Below are 18378 nucleotides of genomic sequence, written 5' to 3' on the forward strand. Positions count from 1 at the left end.
TAGCACCACCTGGGCAGCCCTCAGCAAAGGACATCCTCATCTTGATGGTGAGGTTTCCATTGGTGGCAAGCAGCAATGGATGTCAGGGAGATTTTCCTCTTTCTTTTCAGATGTATCATTTAGTCTCTAAGTGTAATTTTTCCTTAGCCCCAAATATCTTGATCTATGCTTTCCTTTATGGCATTTAAAAATATCTTAACCAACTAGATTTTATGTAATGAAAACATCTAATTATTTGGCATTTTATTTCTTGACATTAAAAATAGTTTGTGCAAATGGCATTCACTTTTAGGGGTATCTGCTGCCTTTTTCCAAGGCCGTTAACTGTGGAAGCTGAGGTTGGAGACTGCAGTGGGTTTCATGATGCTCTATTCCCATAGTTTTAAGGCCCGAAAGTGAAAGTCATTCAGTCGTGTCCAACTCTTTGCAACCCCATGGACTATACAGTCCATGGAATTCTCCAGGCCAAAATACTGGAGTAGGTAGCCTTTCCTTCTCCAAGGTATCTTCCTAACCCAGGGATCGAACCCAGGTCTCCCGCACTACAGGCAGATTCTTTACCATTGAAGCCACAAGGCCCTAAGTAAGTGAGTGAAAGGTTTCCCCCTGAAAATATTCACCTTTCAGGCTCCTGGTATCCACTTCCCAGTGCAACATAAATTGAGCACAACAGTGAATGGAAATGGATGGGCTAGTGTGGGTTTCTTCCTCCTTGGTCCTTATGAGATGCTTGTTTTGGTGCCCATAGGGGCGGAGCTATGGCTTTTTCCTCACTGAGCCCAGAGTAAAACTGTGCAAAACCGAGGCTGTTCCACAACTGCCAGAGCACAGATTTCCTCTGAGTTGGTTCCTCTGAAGGGTGGGGAGACAGGTGAGGGGGTGTTCATGCTTACCTGAGAAAGATGCCTTTTCCTCTTCAAGTTCTTATAGGGTTCCTTTAGGAGCAGATTCAGGATGAGTGTCCGGAACCCCCTGAGACTCCTGAACCTGGCAGGGAAGAGCCTACTAACTGATGAGGCCTTGACCATTTCTGCTCTGGAGTATCTGCCCATCGAGCTCTTCCCCCCACTCTTCATGGAAGCGTTCTGTGGAAGACACAGAAAGACCTTAAAGGCCTTGGTGCAAGCCTGGCCCTTTGTCCGCCTGCCTCTGGGGGGCCTGATGCAGACACCTCATCTGGGAACCTTACAAGCAGTGCTGGATGGACTTGATGTCCTGCTCACACAGAAGGATCGTCCAAGGTGAGTCAGATGCATGTAACCTGGTAAGAGATGGGCAGTCCTGAAGAGACAAGTGACAGTAGGAGAGTAAATGACAAATGGATGGACCAGTGGCTTCTGATGATGCCAGTGAAGAAACAGAGACTTGGTCATTGCTGAGTTCACTTTGCTGAATGCCTTCCAGCAGTGCAGGTGTGCCTAAAATGCAAGGAAATGTGAAAGTACATGCCCAGCCTCCTCTCAGGGATGCCTAAGGGTACTAGAGTAGAAAGTTAGGGGAAATGGCAAGGGAAAGGAGATGGAGGGATGTGAGGCAGAGAGGGAAGAGGGCAAGGAAGAAGGTGATGTCAGGAATGTGAAGTAAAAGCTGAGGTGCAAAGTCAGAGTGTTGCCTAATTTTGTGTGAATCTAAAAACTATAGCTGCCAATCTGCTGATTCCCCACAGGAAGTGCAAACTGCATGTGCTGGATTTAAGGAATTCTGGCCAGGACTTCTGGAGAATGTGGTCTGGATCCAGTGTCCATGTGTCCTCAAGCTCATCAATGGTACCAATGGCTGAGGATGGGTCAAGGATCGAGAAGCCCTTGGCTCCCTTCGAGGTGTTCACAGAACTTCACCTCAAGGAAAGAACCATGAATGAATTCCTCACTTACCTCCTAAAGTGGGTAGAGGAGAGAGACCCTTTCATACACCTGTGCTGTAAGAAGCTGAAAATTGTTTCATTTCCCATGGATAATATTATGAATGTCCTGAGCATGGTGCAGCTGGACTGTATCCAGGAGTTACATGTGAATTGCACCTGGCATCTGTCCACTCTGGCCATGATTGCTCCTCTCCTGGGCCAGATGAGCAATGTGCAGAAACTGTTTGTCTCCCACATCCATCTGCCTGATCCTGAGGAGTGGGATGAGCAGCACATTGTCAAAATTACTTCTCAGTTCCTGAGGCTGCACCACCTCCAGGATCTCCATCTGGAATCCCCTTTCTACCTTGGAGGCTGCCTGGACCAGATGCTCAGGTGAGTGTGTACCACACTGACCAGCAAATAGAGGGGAAAAGCTGGAGGTAGTGACAGATTTCCTCTTCCTGGGCTCTAAAATCACTTCAGATGGTGACTGCAGCCATAAAATCAGAAGATGTTTGCTTCTTGAAAGGAAAGTTATAACAAACCTAGACAGTGTTTTAAAAGCAGAGACATTCCTTGGCCACAGAGGTCCACATACTCAAGACTATGGTCTTCCCAGTGGTCATATATGATTGTGAGAGCTGGGCTGTAAAGAAGGCAGAACACCAAGAATGGATGCATTTGAACTGTGGTGCTGGAGAAGACTCCTGAGAGTCCCTTGGAAAGCAAAGAAATTAAGCCAGTCAATCTTAATGAAAATCAATCCTGAATACTTGTTGGAAGGGCTGATGCTGAAATTGAAACTCCAGTATTTTGGTCATCTGATGCGTACACGTGACTCATTGGAAAAGTCCCTGATGATGGGAAAGATTGAGGGCAGAAGCAGAAGAGGGTGTTAGAGGATGAGATGGCTAGATGGCATCACTGCCTCATTGAACATAAACTTGGGCAAACTTCAGGAGATGGTGAGGGACAGAGAGGCCTTGGCATGCTGCAGTCCATGGGATTACAAAGAGTCAGACATGACCGGGCAATTGAACAACAATAGCTTAGGTGACTTGAAAATAATTAAGGGAATGGAGCGTTGAAGATGGAAAATTCCATCAGTCATAAATAAGCATTTAAACAGAAGCTCCATGCTCACTGGTTTTGTGACCACAATGAGCCTAATTCCCCATCTATAAAAGTCGATTTTTTTCTCCATGTGTGTATGCTAAGTCACTCAATCATGCCCAGTTCTCTGTAATCCTATGGACTGTAGCCCATCAGGCTTCCCTTTCCATGGGATTTTCCAGGCAAGAATACTGGAGTTGGTAGCCATGCACTCCTCCAGGAGATCTTCCCGACCCAGGAATAAAACCCCTGTCTTTTATGTCTCCTGGATTGGCAGGCCAATTCTTTACCACTAGTGCCACCTGGGAAGCCTCAGATAAGCTTATTAATATATGGGAAATGCATGACTCTGGAGATGATGGTAATAGAGTAGGGATCAAAGGGATCATAAAAATTGGTAGATGGTTTGCAGATAAAGGAGGGATGTAAGTGAGCCTGTGCAGACTGGCATCCTCAGTGGATGTTGTGGGATCTTGTCCAGGTTGGCCCTCTATGCATGTCACACAAAAGCCTCACCAGCCTGAGATGGGTACCTGGGGCCAAAGCATGTGTGAAGGAAGCATGGATTGGAAGCATTTTAAGTATATCTCTTAGTATTAAATTTTAGTGATACCCACTCTCAATTGAAACAAGGTATCAGGCTCTCCTCTGAACTTGTCCTAGTGCATCCCATTATCTTCATTCATCCTCAGACAGAAGTGGAGTGAGTTTTTCTCTGCTTGCCTAATGAGGAGAGTTTTCAAGACTCTATGTACTTGACCCAATCACACAGAAGGGTAAATGACTCTGGCTACAATAAGACTGGCCATTCTGGGTTTCAATCCTTATCAGATCATCATACCAAACCTGGGCTTGGGCAGATCACTTGTCTCTCAACTTGTGGTCAATTTTCACCTCAAGTTTCTAAGACCTAATGTCTCTGTTTCTCCCCAGGTGCCTGATGAAGCCCTTGGACAACCTTTCAATAACTCACTGCCTCCTTAGAGATTCAGACTTGACCCATCTGTCCCAGAGCCCGAACATCAGTCAGCTAAAGAGCCTGAATCTGACTGGGGTCACCATGACCTACACTAGTCCTGAGCTCCTCCCAGCTCTGCTGGAGAAAGTTTCAGCCACCCTTCAGGAGCTATACTTAGAGCAATCTGGGATCAGGGACTCCCACCTCGAGGCCATCTTGCCTGCCCTGAGCCACTGCTTCCAGCTCACATCCTTCAGTCTGCGTGGGAACCTCCTCTCCATGCCCATCATGGAGAAGATGCTGCGACATACCTCTGAGCTGCCCAGTTTAAGTCGAGAGCTGTACCCTGTCCTTCAGGAGAGTTTCAGCTCTCAGGGGATCCTCCAACCTGGGAGACTTGCCCAGTGTCGGACTGAACTGCTTGAGATTCTGAAGGACTTAGGACGCCCCAGGACCATCTGGATTTGCTTCACCCCCTGTCCACACTGTGGAGATAACACATTCTATCATCCTGAGCCCATCATATATGGCGGTAACATTCCAGCCTAGTTGGGTGCATCAATCCCAAGCTCTCTACTGAGTCCTTGGAAACTGAAATCTTGGACAAGATACATCGTGAAGGGAAAACAGACATATTGTTTCAGACATCTACTCAATGTGAATGTGAAAAGGAAAGGTGGTCCTACAGGGGAGCAGGATTGCAGGGGGAAATGTAGTCTCCCCAGTAATGCAATGCTTGTGGACATGTGTCCTGTAGAGTCAGAGATAGGAACCTAAATTTATTTAGCTGGATTTGAACTTGAGATTCACATGTTGCAATTGTCCCTGGATTGTTGTTGTTCAGTTGCCCAGTCGTGTCCAACTCTTCAACCCCATGGACTGCAGAACGCCAGGCCTCCCTGTCCCTCACCATCTCCTAAAGTTTGCCCAAGTTCATGTTCATTGCATCCGTGATGCCGTCCAGCCATCTCATCCTCTGACACCTTATTCTGCCCTCAATCTTTCCCAGCATCAGGGACTTTTCCAGTGAGTCAGCTGTTCACATAAAATGACCAAAATAGTGGAGCTTCAGCATTAGTCCTTCCAGTGAATATTCAGGATTGATCCCCAGTAAATCAAATTGACTGATTTGATCTCCTTGCTGTCCAAGTGAATTTCAGGAGTCTTCTCTAGCACCACAGTTCTAATCCATCAATTCTTTGGTGTTCTGCCTTCTTTACGGTCCGGCTCTCACAATCATACCTGACCACTGGAAAGACCATAGCCTTGACTATGTGAATTTTTGTCAGCAGAGTAGTGTCTCTGCTTTTCAACACACTATCTAGGTTTGTCATTATATATATATACACACATACATACATATATATATACATACTACTTGGAAATCGGCTAATGAGATTATGGTTCCACATCTCAGGCCCCTGGACAATGGCTGGGGCTATCTGCCTTCTGGGAAGGAGCTGGAAGATAACTTCTGATAGCAGCTGGCATGATGATGACAAGGTTGTGTGTGACTGACTCATGTTTAATTCTCTCCCTGGGTCCAAGTTCCTCAAGAGCCCACAGCACCTCCATCAGGGGCTCTCAGACTTGGAAATGTCTCATATTCCAGGACTGGTCACCTCTCTCTCTGCTCACATTCTTAGGTTTAGTCTTTCAAATGAGTTTGCTAGTCCGATCCCATCTTCAGGAAAGGTAACACCAACAAAGGCGACACTGTTCCTCTTGGCCACACCCTTTAGTTTCTAAACTTTACCCTGAGAAAATTCGGGACACCCGGGTTTGATCCCTGGGTCAGGAAGATCCCCTGGAGAAGGAAATGGCAACCCACTCCAGTACTCTTGCCTGGAAAATTCCATGGATGGAAGAGCCTGGTAGGCTACAGTCCATGGGGTCGCAAAGAGTTGGACACGACTGAGCAACTTCACTTTCTTTTCACTTTCACCCAGAGAAAAGTCTTTTAATCTCTCTCCAAGTCAGTGGAAAACAATATATCCATATTTTACACTGTCTTCAGTCATTCAGAGGGCTGCTGTAGGAATGCCCAGCTCCAGGCTGCCCTACCCCACCCTCACTTCTCACTGTGACTTTGACCTGATCTCCATCAGAGAAGCCATGACTTAAACTGGAGGACCAACCATATCCCCGGGAGACTGCCCTTGCTCCCTGAATAGGCTCCTGATCTGCTATTATTCCAACATGACACTGGCACAACAACTTGATACAAGGAGAAGTTTAGTTAGTTTTCTTTGGGACAGCACCACTGTTCCTGTGAAGCTGCTTTATTTCTAGGCCATTTGAATAGTTTTAATATGGCCAAAGAGTCCCCCAAAGATGATGCTTCCAGGTTTTCCTTTTTTGGTGCAGTGTCAGGCACAGATTAATCCCTTCCTTGACACACCCAGGGCTACAACTGCCAGTATTAGTAAAACTCGATCAGTGTTTGTGGAGTGAATCCAGGAATGTGTTTTGACTTTCCCTTTGACCTAATTATTTCTCTTTCCTGAAATGAAAATCTGATTCAATCTATCTGGAGAAACACAAATTTAAGGATTAACCATCTGGATATTCTGGAATCTAACCTGGTATCACTTTCCAATCAGAAGTTACTTGTTGGAAGGGGAAAGAAATGATTAGAAAGTCCTCTAAAAGCCTCAGGCACCAAAGAAGGAATATAGAAGCATTTCCTGGGTTCTACAAGGGGTCTGAGGTCTGACCATCCTGCCAACCCCATCAGAGCTGGTGTGCTACTGACACTCACATACTTGGCAGTTTTTAAAATTTTACTAGTTAGGCTTTCTAAACAGAAACTTAAAAGCATTCCATATGCTATTTTTAAAGTCTCTCCCTGGTGTCTCAGTGGTAAAGAGACTGCCTGCCAATGCAGGAGACAAAGGTTCAATCCCTGCATCAGGAAGATCCCCTGGAGTTGGCAATGGCAACCACTCCAGTATTCTTGCCTGGGAAATCCCATTGCCAGAGGAGCCTGACAGGCTACAGTCCATGGGGTTACAAAAGAACCTGACTCAACTTATTGACTGAAACAATAACAACTGGGTATGAAGTGTTCCATTCACTGAACTCCTTTCCAAAGCAGTAATGTTGCAGGAATGAAAGTAGGGGTGCAGGAGAATGATCAGATCCCAGGTCACATAAGAGTCTCTGGGAAGGCTGCCACATGTGGGTTTTGGCGTCGTGCAGGGAAGAATTCAAGAATGAACCTTTGTAAAGATAAAGAAGGTTTATAAAGGCCCACACTCCATAGAGATAGAGTGGGCCATCATGGAAAGCAAGAGAGGCACCAGGTTTGTCAATTTTTATAGGGGTGGGTAATTTTATAGGCTAATGAGTGGGAGTATTCCAGCTATCTTGGGGCAATAAAAGAGTCACTCAGTTGTGTCTGACTCTTTGCAACCCCATGGACTACAGTCTGCCAGGCTCCTCTGTCCATGCAATTCTCCAGGCAAGAACACTTGAGTGGGTAGCCATTCCTTTCTCCAGGGGATCTTCCTGACCCAGGGATCGAACCCAGGTCTCCTGCATCGCGGGCAGATTCTTTTACCATCTCAGCCACTAGGGAAGCCCCTTTCATCTTGGGGAAGGGGTGGGGATTTCCAGGAATTGGACCACTGCCCACTTTTTGACCATTAATGTTCATAACCATCGTGGCAGCTGGGTTGTGGCTACTATGAGCTATACTGAAGATCAAGGGCAAGTGCAAGTTGAGTCCACCGTCCTGGACCTGGTTGTTTCTAATCAGTTTATGTCATGTCCTTCTTTTAAAGGTTGTGCCTTGCCCCTTTCCTGTCTCAGTAATTCTTATATATGTAAAGAAAGAATGTTTAAAAATGTGCATCTCAAAGCTTTCCAGCTCAGACAGACTCCCACATCTTAATAACACTCTTAGTTACATGGCTTCTGCAATTTCTCATTTTAAATTTTTAAAGTGAAAACAATCTTTTCATTCAATTTATGGTACTAATCTCAACTTTTGGAGAGGAAACCCTTCAGAGATGATACTGCTTCCTTTTAGTCACTCCTTTTAATTTCTAAACACAACCCAGAGAAAAGTTTTCTAAATTTCCTTCTTCCCCAAGAGAAGGAAAAAAAAAAAAAAACCTACATTTTACACTATTTGCGTTACTCACATTGTCCCTCTAGGGACATCCAGCTCCAACTACCCAGCCCTCACTCTTACTTCTCAAATGTGATTTTGACCTGATGTCTTCAGAGATCGTTTGACTTAAGATTGGAATACCAGTCACATCCCCAAAAGGACTTCCCTTTACTTTCTGAGTAGATTCCTGATCTCCACTTGTCCAACATAACACCTGAGTGACAGTTGATAGAGGTGGATACTTTTATTTTGCTTCCTTTGGGAACAACACTACTGTCTTCATAAAGCAATGTTAATTCTCGGACATTTCGATAATTTTTTTATGGCTGAAGATCCCCAAACAACGGTACTTCAAAGTTTTGTTTTTCCTGTCACAAAAGGATAACCCCTTTCCTGTCTCACACCCAGGCCTATTACTATTAATATTAGTAAAGCCAAATCAATATTTGTGGGTGAATCAAGAAATCCAATACCCCTCCCTCATTCTTTATCCTGCCTGAATGAAATCTGATTCAATCAGTTCCTCTGAAGGTAACAAAGATCCAATCAGGATTAACCCAATAGACAGTCTGAAATCTAATCAGGTATCACTTTCTGATTGGCAGTTAGTTGTTGGAAAGAAGGAAGATGTGATTAGAAAGGTCTATATAAGCCTTAGACACCAAAGAGATGCAGAATCTTCAGGGTTCCAGAGTCACCACCGGGGTTCTCAAGTCTGAGTGTGAGCAGCCTACCAACCACAACAGAGCTGGTAAGTTACAGATACAACTAAAGACACCTTCACTGTACCCATGGTCAACTGGTCTTGAATGGTGGCAGGCGTATCAGGATGAAAGGAGAGATTAATTTTAAAAACTGCTTACTGGGGACTTCCCTAGGGATCCTGGAATTGGACCACTGCAGGATCGCAGGTTCATTCCTGGTCTGGGAACTAAGACACCCCATGCCGTGCTGCCAAAATTGAAAAATAAAAATAAATGAATAAAAATTATTTATTTTCATATATACTGATTTAAGATTTTGGTTTTACCTTGAATGTAGTATTGACTTAATCCCAAATATTTGATTGGTTCTTTTTAAATGTCTTAACAAAGCAGATGCTCTTTTTAGTAAAAAAACATCTTTGGAATTTCATTTCTTTTTAAAATTTTTTTCTCTTTTTTTTGAAATTTTATTTCTTGAAATTTAAAATGTTTAGTTTGAGCACAAACATCATTCATACTAGGGGTATCTCTTACCCTTTCCCAGCCCAGTGAACTGTGGGCTATATTGGGCCACATAATGCTCCTATTCCCATAGTTTTAAGGCTCTAAATGATATATTAAAATTTTACCCCAAAAAAGATGAAGCTCAGCCTTTAGCTCATGGTACCCACTTCCCAGTGACACATGATTAAGCAAAGCAGTGGATGGAAATGGATGGACTAATGGTTGGATTTCTCCCTTCTTGCTCCTTGTGAGATCATGCTCTAGTGCCCATAGGGGTAGAGCTATGGCTTTGTGCTCACTGGGTCCAGAGTGTACTTGGGACTAACAGGCACTTGCACTACTGCCAGGAAGATTCCTTTGACGAGTGGGAGAGAGAGGTGTGTTCTTGTTTGGCCTGAGAAGGATGCCTTGTTCTCTGGAAGTTTTCACAGGATTTCTTTTGTAGCAGAGTCAGATCAGAATGAGTCTTTGGGCCCCACCCAGACTCCTGGACCTGGCAGCTATGAGCCTGCTAAGGAATGAGAATTTGGCCATGAGTTCTTTGGAGTTTCTGCCCATTGAGCTCTTCCCCCTACTCTTCATGGAAGCCTTCTATGGGAGTCACATTAAGACCCTGAAGACCATGGTGTATTCCTGGCCTTTCGTCCGCCTGCCTCTGGGGGGCCTGATGGAGCCGCCTCATCTGATAACCTTACAAGCAGTACTGGATGGACTTGATGTCCTGCTTTCCCAGAAGGAGCACCCCAGGTGAGTCTAATCCAGGTAGCCTGGAAGGTTACTAGACATCCTGAAAAGACAGCTGGGGTCATAGAGTGAATGGTCAAGGAATGCACCAAAGGCTTCTGATGATGTCAATGAATTTCGAGGCCTTGACCACTGCTGAGCCCTCTTTGGGAAACGCCTTCTGGAAGTGTAGGAGTGTCTAAGATGCAGGGAAACCTAAGAGAACATGTCCCAGCCTCTTCCCAGGGATTCTTAAGGATTGTAGAAGTAGAAAATCAGGAAGCATGTAGGGGCAAAGGAGATAGAGGAAAGTGAGGCAGTATCCCTACTGAAGAGGAAGTGGGCAAGGCAGCAGGTAATGTCAGGGATCTGAAGTAAAAACTCAGGTGAGAAGTCTTAGTGTTGCCTATATTCTGAGACTGTGGTTTCATTCAGCCTATATTCTGAGACTGTGGTTTCATTCAGTTTGGATTTTAAACCATTGCTGCCCATCTGCTGTTTCCCCACACGAGGTGCAAACTGCAGGTGTTGGATTTAAGGAATACTGGCCAGAACTTCTGGAGCATATGGTCTGGATACATGGACCACATGTACTCAAGCTCACTGACGGCACCAGTTCCTGAGGACAGGTCAAGGACAAAGCAGCCCTTGGCTCCCTTGGAGGTGTTCATAGAGATGAACCTCAAGGAATGGGCCATGGATGAGTTCCTCACCTACCTCATGAGGTGGGCAGAACAGAGAAAAGGTTCCATACACCTGTGCTGTAAGAAGCTGAAGATCTTTGGAATGCCTGTGGAAAATATTATGAAGGTCCTGAGTATGGTGCAGCTGGACTGTATCCAGGATGTAGAAGTCAACCAGAACTGGCATCTGTCCAGCCTGGCCACATTCGCTCCTCTCCTGGGCCAAATGAGTAACGTGCAGAGACTCATACTTTCTGCCTCTAAAGAGCAGGAACAGCATGTTGTTGTCCAGTTTACCTCTCAGTTCCTCAAGCTGCACCACCTCCGGGATCTCTATCTGGAATCTCCCTTCTTCCTGTCAGGCCGCCTGGACCAGATGCTCAGGTGAGGGGGGCACCACTAGTTGAGAAACAATGAACACAACTCTGCAATGTCAAGTGCACTGTCTTATTTTATGCTCTAGTCTGAAGTGTGGTAACACACAGCTACCCAAGTCAAGGTCGAGGAACAAATGGATAGAGGCACTGGAAAGGGACACCATCTAGGGAGCTATAAACTAGGGGATTGGACTCTACCAAAGAACAGTTTGAGGTTTCTACTTTAGGAGGAGAGATCTATGTCCAGATAACTTAGGAAAACAAGTGGAAAGGGTCTTGAGGAGGGACCTGAGCATTTCTAAATGGAAGCTCTGTGCTCTGCAAGTCTGTGGCCACAATGAGCCTCTCTCAAATTCCCTGTCCCTAAAATGTTGTTTTGCACTTCAGATAAGATATTTAATATATGAGAAATGCATGGTTCTGGAGATGATGATAATAGAGCAGGAGCCAAAGGGACAGTAGAAAGTGGTAGATCTTAGCAGATGACACAGGGGCGTAAATGAGCCCCTGCAGACTGGAAAGCTCAGTTGAGTTGCAGGAAATTACCCAAGTTGTTTTTTTTATTCATGTAACCCAGGTACCTCACCAAGCCTGAGATATGAGTGCCTGAGCCCAGCACAGACAGAAGAAAGCCTGAGATGAAAGTATCTTTTGCCTTCTCTCCCAATACTAACACTCAGAGATGCCTGCACTTGATTTAGACGTGATGTCAGGCTCTCCCTCTGAGCAGGTTCTAGATATTCCATTATGTTCATTCACCCTCATAAGGAAGTAGAGTATGTTACACCCTGCTTGACAGATTAGGAAAGAGAGATTTCAAGGTTCTATGTACTTCATTCAGTCACACAGTGAAGGTGAAAGAACTCAGGCTAAAATGAGACTGGGCATGTTGGATATTGACCTTTATTTGATGGTCAGAATGACCCTGGCCTTGGGCAAATCACTTGTTTCTTACCTGGAGGTCACCTGCCTCCCCTGTTTCTCAGACCTAATGGCCCTTTCTTCACAGGTGTCTGATGAGCCCCTTGGATAACCTCACGATAACTCACTGCCTCCTTACAGAATCAGACTTGACCCACCTGTCCCAGTGCCCAAGAATCAGTCAGCTAAAAGGCCTGGATCTGAGTGGTATCACCCTGGCTGACTTTAGTCCTGAGCTCCTTCAAGTTCTGCTGGAGCAAGTTGCAGATACCCTCCAGGTATTGGACTTAAATCAGTGTGAGATCATGGACTCCCAAATCGAGGCCATCCTGCCTGCCCTGAGCCACTGCTCCCAGCTCAGGTCCATCAGCATGTGTGGGAACCTCCTCTCCATGGCTGCTATGGAGAAGCTGCTGCGTCACACCTCAGGGCTGCCCAGGTTAAGTCAAGAGTTTTACCCAGCCCCTCTGGAGAGTAACAGCTCTCAGGCAGTTCTTTCAGAAGAAAGACTTGCCCAGCTTCGAGCTGAACTTTTGGAGATTCTGAGAGACTTGGGACATCCCAGGACCATCTGGCTTAACTCCATCTTCTTTGCTTCCTATGGCTATGACGAATACTCTAATTTAGAAATTATTGAATACATCCCTGCCTAGTTGGGTGCACCTATCAAAAGCTTTCTTCTGGGCACTTGGAAGCTGAAATCTATGTCACAGGTACATCATAAAGGGAAACCAGGCCCATGGTTTCAGACATCTGCTCATGTGAATGAGAAAAGGAAAAGTGAGCCAATGAAGGTGCAGAAGGAAAATGTTGACCTGGAGAGCTGATGTGACTTTCGGGAACATGTGTCCCACAAAGTTAGAAATGTGAACCTAAATGACTTTAGAGGGATTTGAGCTTGAGAAGCATAAGTTAAAGTTATCTCTGGTGGACGATTGTAAAGAAATGGTCAGAAATAAAAAGACCCCTAGTGTAAACCTACTGCTATCCTGCATGAAGTATTATCCTGTTTTCTCAGTTTATATCTCGGGAATTTCCAGATACTGATAAAATTTAAAAAAACATGGAGTTGTCTATGATCTGAAGCCTTACTATTCCTGCAAGTTCTTTATTCTATCTGGGGCATCTCATCCCTCCTTGCTTATTTCTGTGTCTGTTAATTGGGTTAATACACACAAAGGGGAACATACTCATTGGCCAATGAACCAGTGGAGTGAAGAGCTCTTTCCAGGGTCCTCACTGCTGACACAGGTCATGACCCTGGACATGAGCAGTCCTCATGGTTCTCCTGGTGGGTCCATAAGTCTTAGTTCCTGGCCTTTGTGTTGCTGAGAAAGGGTTTGACTATATAAGGCAAACCCTCCAGTTCTGGGAGGGGTAGTCCAAACTGAATAATCTGGAGACTGGATCTCACAAAACCATGCCTGCCATGGCTGGGTAGTGGTCCTTCTTGAATTAATCTAGTTGTGCACATCCAAATTCATTTTAGCAAAATGCTAAAATAGTATAGGCATTTAACATAGTTTTATTATTTCTATGCCACATGTAAAAATTTATATCCTTTAGAGGGTAGATCATGTCAATGAGAGATTTACAAAACTCCCATAACACCTGTTTCTCACCATCAGGGAAGACTAGAATAGCATGTTTTGCCATCAGATAATCAGGATGTATAACAAAACACCCATGGATATATGTGACCTCCTTGCCTGTGGTAAGACACAGTATAGCCAATAGGTTTGTTTTTGTTCTTCAGTTGCTGAGTCATATCCAACTCTTTGCAGCCCCATGAATTGCAGCATGCCAGGCTTCTCCATCCTTGATTATCTCCCAGAGTTTGCTCAAATTGAGTTGGTGAAGCCATCCAACCATCTCATCCTCTGTCATTCCCTTCTCCTCCTGCCCTCAATCTTCCCAGCATTAGGGTCTTTTCCAGTGAGTCAGCTCTTCACATCAGCTGGCCAAATTATTGGAGCTTCAGCTTTAGCGTCAGTCCTTCCAGTGAATATTCATGGTTGATTTCTTTTAGGATTGACTGATTTGATCTCCTTGCAGTCCAAGGAACTCTCAAGTCTTCCCCAACACCACAGTTCAAAAGCATCAATTCTTTGGCGCTCAGTTGTCTTTATGGTCCAACTCTCAGATTGGTACATGATTTCCCTTCTCCAGGGGATCTTTCTGACCCAGGGATGGAACCTGGGTCTTCTGCATTGCAGGCAGATTCTTTGTCTGAGCCGCCAGGGAAGCCTACCAATAAGGTACAATGGATCATTGTAGTAACAACATGGTAGTCAGGGTTGCCCTGTTCAGTCAAAAATCCCCATATAACTTGCAGTCTGCCCTCCATACTCTCATTTCCACATCCTTGGATTCCACCAACTTCAGATCCTGCAGAACTATATGTATTCTTAAAAGGATCTGTGTGTAAATGAATCTGAGCAGTTCAAATTCATGTTTCCAGGGCAATGTGCATATATAGGGATATATTAGAGGAGATTTATTATGGGAACAGGCTTTCATGGTTACAGATGCTGAGAAGTCCCACAATCTGCTGTCTGTAAGCTAGAGAACAAGCAAAGCCAGTGCTATAACTCAGACTAAGGATTAAGATTGAAAACCAGTTGAGCTGATAGTGTTACTCCAAGTCTGAGGCTGAAGACCTGAGAACCAAGGGGACCACTGTCTTAAGTTTCAGAGTATGGAGGCTCAAGACAGAAGCTCTGATGTTCTTGGGTAAGAAGACAGGAGAGAATTTGTCTTCTTGTTTCATTCAGACCCCAAGGACTGGATGATGCCCACCAATGTTGGTGAGAGTAAATCTCTTTACTCAGTCTACTGATTCCAATGTTCTTCTTTTCCAGAAACACTCTCCGAAACACACCCAGAATTAAAGGTTTACTAGTGATCTGGGTATGCCTTTACAAGAACCAATATCCACACAAAAAAATCTATCCATCTCACTGACCCTAAACAAAGGGCACTCATAAGAAGGCTTCCTGTTGGGGCTTCAGGGATTGGTGTAATTGGCTCAGAGGGGGACATGATATAGGGGTGAGAGAACCTTAGGCAAGAACCTCAGTTTCTCCATGAAATGATAATAATGTTGGACACCCACCTTATGGGATATTTGTAGAATCCCATGAGATGATGCACTTGAGGGCTTAGCACTGGATCTGGCATACAGTAAAAGTTCAATAAATGAGTCTTTTCTTTCTTTTTCCCTTCTAGTAGACACCCCCAGGACTCTTCATCCCTCTAGCCTACACTTTATTGCTTATAAGACCAGGAGAACAAGCCCTGGACCTGAAGTGGGTCTCAGTTTTTACATGTGGCCACCCAGGTGATGCCATCCAGCAGAAGATATTAAGAAGAGATGGCAAGAATACACAGAAGAACTATACAAAAAAGATCTTAATGACCTAGATAACCACGATAGTGTGATCACTCACCTGGAGCCAGAAATCCTGGAGTGTGAAGTCAAGTGGAACTTAGGAAGCATCTCTATGAACAAAGCTAGTGGAGGTAATGTAATTCCAGCTGAGTTGTTTCAAATCCTAAAAGATGGTGCTGTGAAAGTGTTGCACTCAATATGCCAGCAAATTTGGAAAACTCAGCAGTGGCCACAGGACTGGAAAAGGTCAGTTTTCATTCCGATCCCAAAGAAGGCAATGCCAAATAGTGTTCAAACTACCACTCAATTGCATTATTCACATGCTAGCAAGGTCATTCTCAAAATCCTTCAAGCTATACTTCAACAGTACATGAACTGAGAACTTCCAGATGTCCAAACTGGATTTAGAAAAGGCAGAGGAACCAGAAATCAAATTGCCAACTTCTGTTGGATCATAGAAAAAGCAAGAGAATTCCAGGAAAACACCTACTTCAGTTTCATTGACTATGCTAAAGCCTTTTACTGCGTGGATCACAACAAACTACGGAAAATTCTTAAAGAGATGGGAATACCAGACCACCTGATCTGGTATTTCTCAGGATTTTTGAGAAATATTTCTGAGAAATCTGTATGCAGGTCAAGAAGCAACAGTTAGAACTGGACATGAAACAACAGACTGGTTCCAAGTTGGAAAAGGAGTATGTCAAGACTGTATATTGCCACCTTGCTTATTTAACTTATATGCAGAATACATCATGAGATATGCCAGACTGAATGAAGCACAAGCTGAAATCAAGACTGCTGGGAGAAATATCAATAACCTCAGATATGCAGATGATACCACCCTTATGGAAGAAAATGAAGAAGAATTAAAGAGCCTCTTGATAAAGGTGAAAGAGGGGATTGAAAAAAACTGACTTAAAACTCAACATTCAAAAAACTAAGATCATGGCATCCTGTCCCATCACTTCATGAGAAATAGATGCAGAAACAATGGAAACAGTGACAGACTTTATTTCTTGGGCTCCTAAATCACTGTGAGCGGTGAAATTAAAAATCCCTTGCTCATTGGAAGAAAAGCTATGGCCAACTTAGCATATTAAAAAGCAGAGACATTACTTTGCCAACAAATGCCCATCTAGTCAAAGTTCTGGTTTTTCCAGTAGTCATTTTTGGATGTGAGAGTTGGGCCATAAAGAAGGCTGAATGCCAAAGAATTGATGCTTTTGTACTGTGATGTTGGAGAAGACTCTTGAGAGTCCCTTGAACTGCAAGGAGATCAAACCAGTCAGTCCTAATGGAAATCAACCCTGAATATTCATTGGAAGGACTGATGATGAAGCTGAAGTTCCAATACTTTGGCCACCTGATGCAAGAGCCAACTCATTAGAAAAGACTCTGATGCTGGGAAAGATTGAAGGCAGGAGGAGAAGGGGATGACATAGGATGAGATGGTTGGATGGCATCACTGACTCTAGGAACATGAGTCTGAGCAAGCTCTGGGAGATGGTGAACAACAAAGAAACCTGGTGTGCTGCAGTTCATGGGGTTGCAAACAGTCGGACATGACTGAATGACAGAACAACAACAGCACTCACTCAATGGACATAAGCAAACTCTGGAAGATAGTGAAGGACAGGGAAGCCTGGCACACTGCAGTCCATGAGGTTGCAAAGAGTCAGACACAACTGAGTGACTGAACAACAATAACTCAGGTTTTGCAGTGGTTAAGAATCTGCCTGCCAATGTAGGAGATGCAGGAGATGGGAGTTCGATCTCTGGGTCAGGAAGATCCCTTGGAGTAGAAAATGGCAACCTACTCCAGTATCCTTGCCTGAAAATTCCATGGACAGAGGAACCTGACAGGCTACAGCGCACGGGATTGCAAAGAGTGAAGCACAGCTGAGTATGCAAGCGCAGTGCATCAGTGTATCATGAGTCTCTCCAGCTGCTCTAGCAGCCAATGCAGGGAGGGCGAGGGAAGAGCACAGGAGAGGCTGGAGTCATCGCTAGTGATAGACATTCTGAGCCTCAGGTGTCCTCTGCCATCTGCTGGTAGATCAGGTCAAAAGATACTAAGCAATTTGGCAAGCAGGTGTATAGTTCATATTTTTTTTTAAATCTGACATTGCTGCTAAGTCACTTCAGTCGTGTTCGACTCTGTGCGACCCCGTAGACGACAGCCCATCAGGCTCCCCTGTCCCTGGATTCTCCAGGCAAGAACACTGGAGTGGGTTGCCATTTCCTCCTCCAATGCATGAAAGGGAAAAGTGAAAGTGAAGTTGCTCAATCGTGTCCAACTCTTCGCAACCCCATAGACTGCAGCCTACCAGGCTCCTCCATCCATGGGATTTTCCAGGCAAGAGTACTGAGTGGGGTGCCATTGCCTTCTCCGAAATCTGACATTATGTAAATGTTATTTGAATGTAAATATTTGCACTGTGACATACATAATATTAAAAATGTAAGTATTCTTTTAAAAGTATAAAGCATATATAGTACTTTTAAATAATGCATGTAGACATTTTTTAAAATATTTAACTTGGTTTGGAGCCTCAAAACAAATGAGACTTTAACTACAAATAATAAATGCTGGAGAGGGTGTGGAGAAAAGGGAACCCTCTTACACTGTTGGTGGGAATGCAAACTAGTACAGCCACTATGGAGAACAGTGTGGAGATTCCTTAAAAAACTGGAAATAGAACTGCCTTATGACCCAGCAAGCCCACTGCTGGGCATACACACTGAGGAAACCAGAAGGGAAAGAGACACGTGTACCCCAATGTTCATCGCAGCACTGTTTATAATAGCCAGGACATGGAAGCAACCTAGATGCCCATCAACAGATGAATGGATAAGAAAGCTGTGGTACATATACACAATGGAGTATTACTCAGCCATTAGAAAGAATACATTTGAATCAGTTCTAATGAGGTGGATGAAACTGGAGCCTATTATACAGAGTGAAGTAAGCCAGAAGGAAAAACACCAATACAGTATACTAACGCATATATATGGAATTTAGAAAGATGGTAACAATA

At 44.4% G+C, this 18378-nt stretch overlaps 2 protein-coding genes across 2 annotated transcripts; both read left to right on the forward strand.

Annotated features, from left to right (window-relative positions):
• Nucleotides 1-954: 954 nt before the first annotated feature.
• Nucleotides 955-4466, forward strand: LOC102270742 (melanoma antigen preferentially expressed in tumors). The gene is made up of 3 exons (XM_014476398.2): nt 955-1241; nt 1667-2239; nt 3893-4466. Exons 1-3 carry the CDS (start codon nt 955-957, stop codon nt 4464-4466), a joined length of 1434 nt encoding a protein of 477 aa, XP_014331884.1.
• Nucleotides 4467-9702: 5236 nt separating this feature from the next.
• LOC106700574 (PRAME family member 8) lies at nt 9703-12599 on the forward strand. The gene is made up of 4 exons (XM_070384393.1): nt 9703-9989; nt 10282-10284; nt 10478-11032; nt 12035-12599. Exons 1-4 carry the CDS (start codon nt 9703-9705, stop codon nt 12597-12599), a joined length of 1410 nt encoding a protein of 469 aa, XP_070240494.1.
• The last annotated feature ends 5779 nt before the right edge of the window (nt 12600-18378 follow it).

Source organism: Bos mutus, chromosome 16 (assembly GCF_027580195.1).
Source record: "Bos mutus isolate GX-2022 chromosome 16, NWIPB_WYAK_1.1, whole genome shotgun sequence".
Lineage (NCBI taxonomy): Eukaryota > Metazoa > Chordata > Mammalia > Artiodactyla > Bovidae > Bos > Bos mutus.